The following is a 14579-nucleotide window of genomic DNA, read 5'->3' on the forward strand; positions in this document are numbered from 1 at the left end:
TGGGATTGTCCAGGAATCCTTAACCCAGCCTGAGGGTCAGAGAAAGTTCTCAGGAGGCAGTGAATCATGAGCTGAACAAGCAGGAGTACCACGTGGATGACGCATGTATTTGCGTGTGTTTTGTGTGAGATGGGGCTTGTGGTGGAGTGTGGGAGGGAGGGCATTTTAGGGAGAGGAATCCTAATGTTTGTAGGATGGGATAAGGAGCTAATTACTTGGGGTGGGGTTGGGCAACTCAAAGTCCTTTTTTCTCCCAAGGATTCAAATGAGGAGGTGGAACTGACTTCCAAGGGCTTTCCATAGCTAACTAAGCAGGCAATGACAGGCCAACTGTGTGACAAGTGGGGGAAGGCTACCCTTTACAAAAGGTCTAATTGGATCCCTTTCTCATTTTGAGACAGAAATTATGAGTCTTTCTTGTGTCTATAGTAAAGACAAGTAGGGCTTGGAGGTGGCAGTTTCTTCTGCTATCCTCCCACTGTTGCCTACCTGAGCTCCTTAGCACCTGTCTCTGTCCCTTCACCAACCCTAGGAAAGCCTGCCTCAGCTGCATCTTGCCTAGCCACTTCCCACTGTACTCCAGAGCTGCTCAAGCTGCCTGCCTTGCCCCAAGCCCTTGCTCGGGACAGATCCCCCAACCCAACTTTGCCAGCGGGCCATAGTGCATAGCCATGACCTCAGCCCTGGCTTTAGCTATTTGGACTGTGTTGGTCTGTAAGAAGGAGAATTAATGATGCCAGCAGCCTGTGAATGCCAGCTAACCAGAGCCAACATGGTCCTTCTCTCTGGAATTGGAACTGTTTGTTTAGGGAGAATTGGACTGCTGGTAAAGGGACGTCATGGAAGATTCACAGCGAGGAAGTGAAATGGCAGAGTCACTGGAATGGCCAGGCAACAGAGGAGACACCAACAGGGTCTATGGTTACGGGCGGGCAATTAGAGCCCCTGATGGGATGTGGTTGGAGTTACTGTGGTATTTTAAGAGAAGGTCAAATTCCACAAGACTGAGTGGGATTTCCAAGTGCTTTTTCTCACATGCATCCTACTACTGCCTCCCTTCTTAAGGTTTCTTTGTACTTTACATCCACAGCACCCGCCAAACCCACTTCTCCGGCAAAGGGTCTGGCCCAAGATCCTTACCTTTGGGAATCTTTCTGGCTACAGTTTTTCCCTACTCCTGTTGACAATTGAACTGCATAAGTTTAAACTGTGAGTGTCCACTTATACATGGGTTTGTTTGTTTGTTTTATAACACCATATTTTCTTTTCCTTATGATTTTCTTAACATTTTCCTTTCTCTGGTTCATTTTATTGTAATAATACAGTAGATAACACATGTAACATACAAAATATGTGTTAATTGACTGTCTGTTGTCAGTAAGACCTCTGGTTAACACAGGCTATTAGTACTTAAGTTTTTAGGGAGTCAGAAATTATATATGGATTTTTGACTGTGGTGATTGGTGCCCCAGGACGCATGTTGTTCAGGGGTCAACTACTCTTCATCAAGGGCCAGGAACTTGACATGTTTTATCACTCATCCTTATCATACCAGAAATCTCAGAGACATGAAATGATTTACCTAGGGATCCAAACCTAGAACTTTCTTTCACTAGACTTCTTGTCCTTCTACCAGGCCATACTCTCCTTGTGTTCTGGGTACCAAAATATTATTTCACTCCCTGCAGATTTTCAAAATTTCCTGTAATTCTCTTTCCAGCACAGAAACTACTTGGGATGGCTAAAAAGTTGTTTCATGTACCTCGTTTTTGTTACAAAAGTCTAAATTTCCTTTCTTTAGCTTGTGTGTTTCCTATCATTATCCATGCACAGTGCCATGCACTAAATAGGCTGAAGAAAAAAGTGCTGAATATGTTTATTTATCACTGTGTCCCCGAACTCAGTGCCTGGCATGTGGCAGGTGTCCAGAGTACAGATTCTAATGTAGACAAGGCTTAGGGTGGGTTTCCCACCCCAGGCCTGCCAGACCTCACAGGTCTGTGGGTGTGCAACAAATGGTGGTATCACACTAAAAGGCCATTGGTGTGGTTTAGTGGAGAGACAATGCATTGGAGTCAGACACCATGGGTGTAAATTCCAATTCTGTGACACGCTGTTAACACCTTGGGTAAGATATTTAATGTCTCTGAGCCTGTTTTGTCAGATGTAAAATAGGGATTATACTATGTGCCTCCTAGGAATGTTCTAAGGATTTGGAGGCAATATAGATAGTAATAGGAGGTCTCATCATGGTGATACTCTTCATACAATGCCTTCGTCTTGTAGGGAGACTTGAAGGGCCAGTTCCAAAGGCGGCTGAGTTGGCTGGTAAATGTTTCTTACCTTATGGTCCTATCCTCAACTCCTTTCTACCTTACTGACTTTTGGTGGTTTAAATAGACTTGTCCATGAAATCTTCATTTTTAAACAGGGTTTAAAAATGCTCATCAGTATTTAAAAACTCTCATTTTTAGTTTTTCCTTGCCAATCTGTTTGTAAACTAACATTGTTAGATCTGTTTTTCCATTAAAGATTTGGGGATTACCCCAGGCACAATGCATTAGTTATTTCCCTTGTTCCTTACATAACAGGACTCATCTCTACCTTTAGTTGAAGGAAGGACAATTTGGTAATTGTTTTGGCTCTAATTATGATAGAACTGGCTCATAGCCAGGGTGGTATAACTGGGAGCTTTGGGGTCAGGCAGACCTGGGTTTGAATTCTGTTTTTACCACCTACCTGCTTGTACAAGATAACAAATTTCTGAGTCTCGTTTTGCTCTATGTAAAAGGAGAATGATACTTCTGAGTTGGTAGAAGGACCAGATGCTAAATGTATAGTGCCTGGCATATTGGATAGATAATAAATGCTAGTGCTCTTTCTGGAAATAATCTCTTAAACCTTGAGACTTTGGTGGAAACTGTTTAAATAATTACATGGTTTTCTGAAGGGGCATGTGAGTCTACTTTGCATTTGAACCACTAGCAGATTAAGCCGGACTTGCATAGGGAAACCTTCCTGTAATTAACCTGGGGTTGGGTGATTTTAAGCCAGTTTTCATTCTGCTGCAGAAACAAAAAAGATGAGACCAAAGAAATGCTATTCCTTTAATTGAAGGAACACTTTTATGTTCTCAGGTCTATTTTAATCTTAAGTGCCGATTATGCATCATTCTCTCCTGTTAACAGACACTTCTGTAAGTGATCTGCACAGAGAGAAATATGATTCTTACATAAATACTGTACCATGAGAAATTATCTTATTACTTAATATGCCAAAAAGCTAATAAGATAAAGGAATGGTACAAGTCATTTTTGGACAATATTAAAACTTGATTTTAGCTCATGGAAATAAAATGTAATTTCCTTTTATTATTCTCCAGGAGAACAAAGGCAGTGGAGGGTGGAGGGATATTATACAGCTGTGTTCCATGAGCTCTTCTTAAGACTGTGGAATGGATCCAGGCAGTATGGCCTCAAATTAAGATTTTAATGACTCTTCCACTTAGAAAACACAGGTATGATTTTTGAATTTGCAAGTGAAAGTAAAACACCCCATTTCCTATTCAGTGGTACAAATGCTTGCCTCTGTGTGTTTGCATGTGTATGTCTGTTAAAGAACAAAACACACAGTGCCTACAGAAAGTAAGGGCAAAACAGTTTGAAGAACAGTTTCCAGAATCACCTGTGGTGAAGGGCAATTAAGTGCCAAATTTTGACAAGGTTAAGGTAGCCAGACACAAATACTGACTGCCTAGGGGCCCCATGAGACTTTGTGAGTTTCAAATGTACTCTTAAATGTTGTTCTCTGGGATTTAAATGTTTTATTTATCAATGAACAAATAATGACTGATCTTGATGAAAGACATTTAAACAGAAGCCAAGTTGATAAAATCTTCTTGGCTGCAACTAACATTTGGTCAGTGTTTGATCTTCTCTGTCAGATGCAGGTCGTTTTTGTTTGTTTGTTTGTTTTTATATTTTATTTATTTGACAGAGAGAAATCCCAACTAGGCAGAGAGGCAGGCTGAGAGAGAGGAGGAAGCAGGCTCCCTGCAGAGCAGAGAGCCCCATGTGGGGCTCGATCCCAGGACTCTGGGATCATGACCCGAGCCAAAGGCAGAGGCTTTAACCCACTGAGCCACCCAGGCGCCCCAATGCAGCTCGTTTTGATGCTGGTGGTGATGATGTGGGATGGTTACAGACACAAGCACTTTTTTTTTTTTTGAGCTCTTTTCTTCCTATCAGTTTGACAGAAATAACACTAAGTAAATGCCTTCAGCCTTCCTTGGCATGCAATTTTTCATCCAAGCAAAACATAATGTACCTATACCTTAAAGAAATGTAATAATCTCTGTATTCTTGTGATTTGTTAAAACTTTTCCACAAACACCTACAGAAACTATATAATGTTTGCCTGGAGATTTAAGGTAACAGGCTTATACTCACAGCAAGATGAATTTTTTCTTGGATGTTAGGCAGACATGTTATATTGATGTTGTGAAGTGTTACCGAGAGAGTGTATGTAGAATGGCCTGTTAGGGATATTCTACAAATTTATTTAAACCCTTACAGCCATTTATGAAACTTTCAGGCTAGATCTGTTGGCAGCTGAGGAATGAACTCTATGAACTGGTTAGATTCCACCGCTTCTAATAGTCCCAAAAATAATGTATCCATTTGTTTAAACTGCACTGAAACAACACCTTTAAGGATCAGGGGTGGTGATGATTAGTGATAACTCTTGTAGGTTTAGCGGTAACATTTTTAGAGCCTTATACACTCGTTGGTGAAGCTCTGTTAGTCCTGGAGGCAACTATGAGTTATCCTTTTTATTTTTCCCCCAGAAAAGGAACATAGGGGCTTGTCTTCAAATAAAACTAAAATAAGAACATCTAAGTTCAACTATGTGAAGTTCAGACTGACTTAGTTTTAATATTTAGCTTGGTTAATTAAATTCCATTCTTTGCCCTGAATTTAATTATCCCAACCATTGAGGTAATTTAATATAAGAATAAAAAAGGGGGCTAATGAGAAATGGAAGAGAATCTGACCATTCCTTCATCTGGCTCAGTGGGAGCATTTCTTCTGCAAGTGTCAGTTTATGGATGGTGATGGTTTATGGGGTAATATGAATTTTCAATTAGTGAGAAAATGGAAACGAAAGACAGACAGTAGATCATCAATGAGTGATCGTATCAGGAAATCACTAAAAAGCTCATCTGTAAAGTTCAGGGCATATTTTAATATGACTTCATGATACCTTAGACATTTTGTCACCCCTCTCAGTTGAGCTTAAAATCCGTGTTTTTTAATACACTGCATAAGTCCTTTACTTAGGGTTTCTATTCAAAGGTAATAAAGTCAAATATTTGCTAACTTCTATGCAAGAATGAATGCTAAAATAAAAAGGTGACCTTTCTGTTTAGCTGTCATTTCCAACGCAAATGGTCTGTTTCCTTAATACTACTCAAGCTCTCCACTCTCAAGGCTGAGGTGCAGGGCAGTAGAATCAGACTGGGATTCAAATCCCAGCTGGAAACTCACTAGCTGTTTCAAGTTACTTAATCTCAATGTGCCTCAGTCTTGCCATCTGTGAAATGAGGATAGTGCCATCCACTTCTCCCAGATTGCTGGAGCAGAAAGTGAGAGAATGTAGAGGACACCACACAGCCTGGCAATAGATACTTTGCAAATAGTGACTTCCTTTCTTTGGAATAAGTCACAGATATGCTTATAAATGAATAACAGACACTAATGTATCCTAAGGCCAAACATAATGTCAAATGTGCCAGCTTGTTGTCAATCAGGGTAGTGTTCCTCACTTTAAAGTACCGGTGATTCATCTGGGGATCTGGTTAAATATAGATTTGAATTTAGCCCGAGATTCTGCATTTTTTTTAAAGATTTTATTTGACAGATAAAGATCAGAGAGAGAGAGAGAGAGAGGAGGAAGCAGGCTCCCCGCCAAGCAGAGAGCCCGACGCGGGGCTTGATCCCAGGACCCTGGGATCATGACCTGAGCGAAAGGCAGAGGCTTTAACCCACTGAGCCACCCAGGCGCCCCGAGATTCTGCATTTTAACTAGCTCCCAGATGATGCAGATACTGGTGGCTGAAGCCCAACTTTTTGTTGTATGGAACTAGGGCAATGACTTTTGAGTACTGAACTGACTTTGAGAGAATGGGCTAAGTGGCAAAACACAATTTACTCTACCTTTTTTTTTTTTCATTTGTTTAATGATAAAATCATTGGGGAAATCTGAGGATGCTACAAAAAAAGTTTGAATGAACACATTTAAAAATCTGGGAAGCTCAAATCCATTCTACACACTTTCATTTATTGTCTGGACAGATAAAGTACAAATAATTCAAACACAACAAGATAATGAAAAAAAAACATTTACAATACTTGCCCTCAGAAATCATCTAAACTAGCAAGATTAACATGAAGTCATTCATTATAACTAAAGTATACAACTGCCTGGTCCTAAGATTTTTTTTCCTTTTTTTTTCCCCCAAGAGTGAACACATTATAGAGAAGAGATTTTGGCATGCCTTTCCCACTAATGCTTAGCAAATGCATCAAAACTTTGCCAGCAAACTGCCTTCATTCATAGCAGGTGATGTAAAAAGTTTTCCCTGAATGTTGAACGAGTGTTCTCTGAACTGAAATCTGGTGGTTTATTTTTATTTTTTCAAAACCGAAAAGAGGAAAAAAAACAGAAAAAAAATTTAAAGGAGGAGTCTATGATGCAGCCTTGGTTTTCGTTACCTGTCTACCACTACGACTACTACTACAAAGTTTGCCTCTTCAGTGTGAAAACAACAGTTCTGTCTACATGCACTTAGTGGGTTCAGCATGGGAAAAAACGCACAAAATAAGCACAAGTTATAAATAACCATAACGTTTTATTACCATTAAGACTAAACTTGTATTGAAAAGATTTTATATAACAAGACAAGAAAAGCAATAGCAAATTTAACTATCAACTAGATTATGCATAGCGAGTAACTGTTTCTATTACCCAGGGAAGAGCATGAACCCTTGTATTTTTTTGTTTTGTTTTTGTTTTAAATATATAACCGTACAAAGCACAAACATACTAAAATGATCAGTGCACTGGACGTGGGAGAATGCTCCCTCAGTCATTTTGTTCCCTTAGCTCTGTTTTGTTTTCCCCAATCTGAATTACATTAAAATAAAGACCCAGTTGTTTTTATTTTTCTACTGTGCAGTAAGAAAAAATATTCACAACAAACATGACAATATATCAAACAATAGTTCTACACAAGTTACCTTGATACCTCTTTAACTGTCACTTAAATATCATAAGAAAACATTTTAAGACATATACAAACAAAACTAGCCAAGTGTTACAACTTATAATAAATTAACCCAAAGAAAAAATAACTTTATATATATATATTTATATTGTATATACACATACACACACAACAGAATGACACAATAATATGCTTCTTCCCATAGTTTAAGTAAACAAATAAGTAGTCTAGCCAATCTAGCTATATTTGTTCTCGGCCATAGGCATCATCACATCGGCGATTAAATAAATAAGTGTTTCAAGCAACATAAACAGTGTTTCAAATGTACCAACACAGCCCAGTTCTATCAGCATGGGCTACAAAGTGAATTTGAAAATTCCTTAATGAATTTAAAGCAAATGTGTCTTTTGTTTTCCTCTCCTAAACACATTACATTTAACTATGATACTAAGATATGTAAATAATTTCGTAGCACCTACTGCTCAAACTAAGGAAGTTTTAGATCAAAAGGAAAATTAATCTTTTTAATTTTTGTTCTGCTGACATCCCATACTGATGACTTAAAGAAAAACTGTCTTTCAACTCATCTCCTTGCTTTTGGGTTTTGACTGTGGGGAACTGTGGTACCCTGGGTAGAACGAACACTCCTTTCCCCTAGTAATTAATAATTTTTTTATTATTATTACATGCTATGAAAAGATATGAAGATCATCTGTTTATAGCCCATCCTTCAAAAAACAGTCTACGAATCCAGTTTAAAACACACATCTTGATCTCTAAAAAGTTACCAGTGCAGTATGAACGCGACAAAGTTGTCAATTTCCCCTAAATTAGCCAGTCAAAATATTTTTTTCTCAAATCCAGATTCTCTTGTAAAAATTCTTTATATTTTATAAAAATAGATTTTTCTTGAAACCCATTTTCAGCAAAGAGACCACCTCTTTGGCAACAATGTTAATGTTATTAAATTGTTAATGTCATCAGGTATCCCCCTTTACCCCCATCCCCTAACAGAAGACTGTTTTTAGTTCACATGATATAAAAGAAAAAAGGAAAAATAAAAAAATTTGCAAAAGTTTTTTTTCATTTTTGCAATTTTTATTATTCCTCTTTAATTTGTGTGGGGGGTTTTTACCAATCGGATTGGATCAACTTTTTTGACAAAAAAGAAAAATCTTTTTTTTTCTTTCTTTGAATCCCATTACTTTGTAAAAATTGTTTTATTTTTATTATTTTTTTTTTGTTTTTTGTTTTTCTTCTTCAAATGAGCGAATGGTCATCTTAAAAAGACCCACCTTCAAGGAAGGTAGTAAAGTTAGCTGGCTGGGTTAAAATCCCTGCACATCGCTATCTATGTATATTATATTCAACAACGACAGCTATGAAAGAACATTCAATGCATCAAAGGTATTTTTTTTTGTATTTTTTTTCTTTTTTTCTAAGCATTATAAAATCCTTTCCTGGTACACCTCAGGATAATCCAATGTTTTAATACTTAGGCAACACTGGCTTATAAAGTCCATGGTTGAATATAAGCCTCGAAAAGTTTGTTTCCCTCTCTTTTGTGTGTGTGTGCGTGTGTATGTGTGTGTGTGCGCGCGTGTGTTTTGTTCGTATATATTTATATATATATTTTAATAAGTAAGGATGGGAAATTCAGGACTTGTGGGCTTTGTTGGTTTTAAAGGAAACTTGCAACACTCGGTCTCCTAGGCGGTACCCGTTGAGGCTGGCAATGGCCATGGCTGCCTCATCATAGTTGGTCATGGTGACAAAGCCGAATCCCTTGCACTTGTTGGTGTTGAAGTCGCGGATGACCTTGACGTTGTTCACTGCGCCAAAGGGACCAAAGAGCTGCCAGAGGACACTCTCGTCGGAATCAGGGGACAGGTTGTAGACAAAGATGCACCACCCTGTTCCCGTGTGACCAGGGATGTTCATTCCCACAAGGCTTGTCATCCCGTCAATGGTGATTGGGGAGAACCTGGGGGGACAGGCAGAAGGGGGGACTGGTCCAGACATCAGTCTGACCACGGATAACACACAGATGCACAGACACAGACATGGGGGCAGAGGGCTGAGTGAGTGTGTTTGCAGGAGAGTCTTCAGGGTTTAAAAACCAAAATGCAAAAACTAACCTCTTTGGTATTTTTTCTGAATGGAATGGCTAAACTGGCTAAGGCCCATATATGCCAAGAAAAAGTCTAGATCAATTCCTAATAACTGTAAGGAAATCCCAGAGCAAGGCTGTATCACACTTCTACCACAGGATACTTCTGCCATAGGATATCCCACCCTGACCCTTATCCTCCCACCCCCCCACAGCAGACAGCAAGCTCTTAGGAGGAGGGGCTCTATATTATTCATCCTGTTGCTCTACTTATTTATTCAGTGAGGCACGTATGGAAATATCACAGACAGTGACACATAGAAAATACTCAATAAATACTCATTGACTGCATAAGTGAATAACATTGGTGGATATCAATGCTTGGGAAATTTCATTTGTTCTTGAAGGCAGATTAGGGGATGGCCCTAGGAGTGCTCAAGTCTACCATCTTTGCAGTCCCCTGACTTATTGTAGCCAACATCTCTTGATATTTTGAGGAGAGAAACACATGAGAATGAACAGACATAACTTGTTATTAATCAGATGGGTGGCTCATGTTTCCTTTAGCATCTATTCAAAGGAGTTCCCCAAAAAATCCCAAGCAAGAATACTAAAGACGTATCACTCCTTGATGCTATATTATCTGGAATTTCTAAGGATCATTATCATGCTTATAATAATATATATAATTATATAATATGATATATAAAATATATTATCTTCATTTCTAAGCATCACAGGAGTGAAATTTCAAGTCATTTGTGCACTTATATGTCTTAAATTAGAAAAGCTGAAAACTGTTATTTGCCCTATTACAACTACTTTTGTATTAGGCTTTGAAATCTCAGTTTTCATGTTATCTTGAAAAGAAAAACAACTCTTTGGAGTCTATTCAAGGTCTGATAAAATATATCTATGTGTGATTCATAATGGATGCATTGGGTTAGGTTACCAGTGCCTATAGCAGAAAAATATTTGTTAACATTTTGTTTTATACCAAATATATATAGGCATTTGGGCTCTATCCATTGACTACTGTCTTGGTTTTCATGTGGTTGGGCTTCGGTTTTTATTTCTGAAAAAAGGGAGGAGGAGAGGAAGCAAAAACTGGAGAGAGAATGGGATAAAGTGTTATCTAGGACTTTTGGTTGTCGTTTTGGTTTGGTTTTTGGTTTCAGAAGTAGGGAGGGAGAGAGAGAATCCCAAGCAGGCTCCACGCCCAGAGTGTAGCCCAATGTGGGGCTCAATCTCACAATCCTGAGGTTATGACCTGGGCCAAAATCAAGAGTCAGACGCTTAACTGACTGACCCGACCAGGAGTCCTTAGGACATTTTAAAAATCAGCAACTATTCTTGGAGATTTGAAAGTCCTAGGAAAGAACAGTTCTGCGTCTAACTAGAATTTAGATAATCAAAGGGCTGGTAAAGATATGCTAAACATAACAACTCAATAGGTACTAATTTTGGCATTATTCACTAAGTCAATTTTCTCTCTTGCTTAAAAACAAATAACAGAACCAAAACACATGATGGTAAGGATTCTTAGGAGGGCAAATCCATGTCTATGATTTGCATTATTTCTCAAGACTGTCTTCTAAACCTTCTCTCCTCCAACTGAGAGAACTGACTCCTTTCATTTAAAGGTAGAGAACAGCGAGGTATTTATCTGAAGGCCAAAGTCAGGAGCCAGCAAAGAGGTTTCAGAGTCTCAGCTCTAGTCGGTCATGATTACCTGGAGGGCTTTGATAGGAAGGAGTCTGGACCCAAATCTGGGTCTAATAGGAAAAGAAAATGTTCTTAGCAACTAGTGATGTTTGTTCTGAGGCTGCACCTGTGCCTTCCGTGTCCTCAGCGCACGTAAGCATCACTCCACACGTGGAGCTGCCTCCCTGAAGTTAGATGGGAGCAGAGGCCAGAGGTGGGAAAAATGGAAGAGCGGGAGTGGGAAGAGGCAAGTAGTGTGCCCAACACATAGAAGTAATTCCCAATTATCCTCACTGGTGCCAGGCTGGAGACTGGGGAGGCTGGCGCTCGGCTAGCAAAGCTGGCAGGCCAGCTTCTTCCGCCACTGCGTGTGGGTTTCCAGAGTTGGGGTACTTACCATGCGTGGCCAAGTGCTGAGAGCACTGCCTCATACGGGGAGTGTGACTGGGACTATTAAAAACCACATCTCTTTGCCTGACTGTGGGAAGGGGAATTAAAGCGAGCAGCTCTACTGAGCAGGATGATGAAGATGCTGTGTCCCTAGCAGCTCAGTGGAGCTTATCAAAAGCACATATGGGAATCTCATGGACACAGTGACAGAACACACTCAACTTCCCAAGACTCAGCTTTCAGACTAGGTCTGGATCACTCTTGTGACTGCATTCAGAAAGCCCCACAAACCTTGATTCTCTTTGAGCCCCCAACCCCTCAGAAAGGCTTTCCATGAAAGAAACCACAAGTTTAAAACACAATACATGTATAACCAAAGGAGGATTTATAATAACTGCTAAAACCTGTAACAAAAGAAACCCCTGGTTGAGGTGCACACAGATACACTTCGTTCTCAGGCTGTGCCCTGAAATGCACACTGAGGTGGGGGTGGGAGTCAGCAGGTCATCCACACGTTTACTCATGCTGTGGCCAGGCCTGGTAGTCCAAAATCGAATTTATCCACTGACAATCATAAGATTGTTAACCACGATTAGCAAAATGTTCTAATTTTGATTTGCTGGAATCTGCCCTCTTAACTGAATCTTGGCATTGCTAATGCAAAACAGTTGCTCTGCAAGTTTGCAAAATCAGCTGGCAAAGAGTAGGAGCCTTCTCCCTCAGGGGAGCTGTCCAGGGAACCAGATTATCAAGGGCTTGGTAGCTGTGGCACCTGAACCATAGGAGAAGCCCACCTGCAAATAAAAGAAAAAGTGAAACACACAAACACACTTTGTGTACCCTAAAAGAAACAAAACCAACTGAGGTCTGAAATTAAAATTAAGAATTTGACATGCTGGTGGAGGAAAAAGGAAGAATTAAAAAAAAAAAAAAAGTAAAGTTAGTGAATTAAAAAAAAAAAAAAAAATTTCTAGCCCCAGTCTGTGCCAACACGGACATCTGGCAATCTGTGGAGTTTTAATTACCTCTTTACGCCATAGGCCATATTAAGCAAATTGTCCAGCCTGCAAAGAGAAGGAGGGTCTCTGGGTTAATGCCTCACAGATGGCAAGATTGCTCAATGGAACTATTAATAAGAATGCTCCATTTTCAAAGAAGAAAAGCTCAACAACTTTCCCCAATGCTTAGGAGTCTATCCATTGGTAGTTTCCCCCTTTTCTGCCTCCAACCATGAGTAATTCATGTTCAGGTCAATGCTAGAGTTTAAAGCAAGTGTCTAATGAAGCTCCCTTTCTTTCAAGGTCTGAATTAATTCCACTCCCCCCTCCTCTGAGAACATGTGTGTGGATTTTATTTTATATTGTGTGTGAAGTTGTTAAAAGGGGGCAGCTTCTTATGTTGTTCACCTTTTATTACAATTCACCTTTTAGTGCAATTAAACTTGTGGATGAAAGGAACACACGTGCATGTACAATGCATATCAGAATGGATCTTTTCTCTTAGTCTAGCTACATTAACTAAATCTTACCACACACATTTTTTGGGGAAGGAGGAGTTGGGGGTTAAGATTTTTTTTTACAATTAGCTTATTATTTACAACCTGAAAGCTCCGCCTCGCAAACTGCCATTATGTTATAATCTCCCTCATGTTCAGTATTTTACTTGGGGACAGGCTATTCACACCATGGGGCAGTAGTAACCATAGTTTCCACCATTAGAAGCCTGCTGGAAAGGCTTTTTACATAAATACTGCATGTGCGCTCACACAAAATAAAAATTAGATGACTTGGACTCTTCATGAAATCATTAACCCGTTCAAATTCCCAGGACATGGGAGGACACTACTGAGGCTGATTTTCCTCTCCTTCGTGGCCAGATGGAGAGCCTACTATCTTTCAATGTGATGTTTGAAAAGAAAAAAAAAAAAAAACCCTTTCATTAAAGGGCACATGGATGGAATAAAAGAATTATTTAGAATTATTATGGGTAGTCAAGAAAATTCTTATCTCTCCTACAATGAAGGCAATCAACTTTGGACTGCCCTCACAGAGTGAAACCTGCCTTTCAGAAATGTCCCAGGAGAAGGGAAGTGCCCATTGTACTGAGAGAGTTGGGTGCCTGAAGGAAACACTAACAAGGCTTAGGAAAATCTTCCTTCTTGTCTTCCCAGAATCTGCTGACTTAATGGTCAGAGTGAAGTTAACACAAAAGAGAGTACGTATGCTACAGAGTTTCCTGCAGAAGAATGGAGGACAGGCCAAACCACTCTTCCTGGCAAGGATCTGCCTCCTGGGCTACACATGCCTTTGAATTTATTAAAAGCCACTCCCTCAGCCTTAAGTTTAAGTTGTTGAATGTGCCTACTTATTGGGGATGAACAGAACCTTCTGGTTTGGTTAAATATAGGAATTTTGTTTTATCTGGATTGATTGAGTTTAACCACACTCACATTGGTAAGTTGAAAGGGGGCTTGGAAGAGCATCTGGTCCAACCATTTCATGTTACAGCAGTGGAAACTGAGGGGTGTGTGAACCTGGGGGCCGAGGTTCTTACTCTTGCCCCATCTTTCAGGGCTATGTTTCCCTGGCCCTTGCCCAGCTCTGTACTCCTGTAGCAGAGCCCTTTCCCCGTGGGTGTGCCTACCTGAACCTCTGGGCTTGGTGGTGAAGTGGGCCAGGGTAGCGCCGGTTGGGGGACTGGTAGAGCTGGGACAGCAGGGCCTGGCTGGACTTCTGGCTGGGGTTGTTGGCAAACTTCACAGTAATCGGTTCCGTAGCACCGCTGGGCTTCTGGCCATTCAGCCCTTTGATGGCTTCTTCTGCCTCGATTCTCTTATCAAACCGGATGAATCCCACCCCTCTGGACACTCCTGGGGAAAGAGAAAGGGCCTTCATAAAGAGTGAACAAACCAAACTGGTAAACACCTCTGGGAAGAGATGGGCTGGGCCCCAGAGAGATTCTGTGGCGAGTCAGCCCACTGGGGGGTCAGGGCTGAGCCTGGCTCCCCATATCTCTCTCACCCATCAAAACCCATCTGCCTGTGTTTCTGCCATCATGGCTCTGGACAGGTGACTCCCACCCACACAACAC

At 40.3% G+C, this 14579-nt stretch overlaps 1 protein-coding gene across 6 annotated transcripts in view; it reads right to left on the reverse strand.

The window, feature by feature from the left end:
* Positions 1–6303: 6303 nt before the first annotated feature.
* The window catches only part of ELAVL4 (ELAV like RNA binding protein 4), a 144785-nt gene continuing 136509 nt past the window's right edge, over positions 6304–14579 (reverse strand). For 5 of the 6 annotated variants that reach the window (XM_045979531.1, XM_045979539.1, XM_045979546.1 and 2 more), the window contains 3 exons: positions 14133–14358; positions 12515–12553; positions 6304–9311 (listed from right to left, as the gene is read on the reverse strand). In XM_045979531.1, coding sequence (XP_045835487.1) covers positions 8942–9311; positions 12515–12553; positions 14133–14358 — 635 coding nt within the window. In that variant the 3' untranslated portion in view covers positions 6304–8941. The remainder of the gene's footprint in view (positions 9312–12514; positions 12554–14132; positions 14359–14579) is intronic. The other variant, XM_045979563.1, reaches the window with a different exon arrangement.

The sequence above is a fragment of the Meles meles genome, chromosome 1, assembly GCF_922984935.1.
Source record: "Meles meles chromosome 1, mMelMel3.1 paternal haplotype, whole genome shotgun sequence".
In the NCBI taxonomy this organism is placed as follows: Eukaryota; Metazoa; Chordata; class Mammalia; order Carnivora; family Mustelidae; genus Meles; species Meles meles.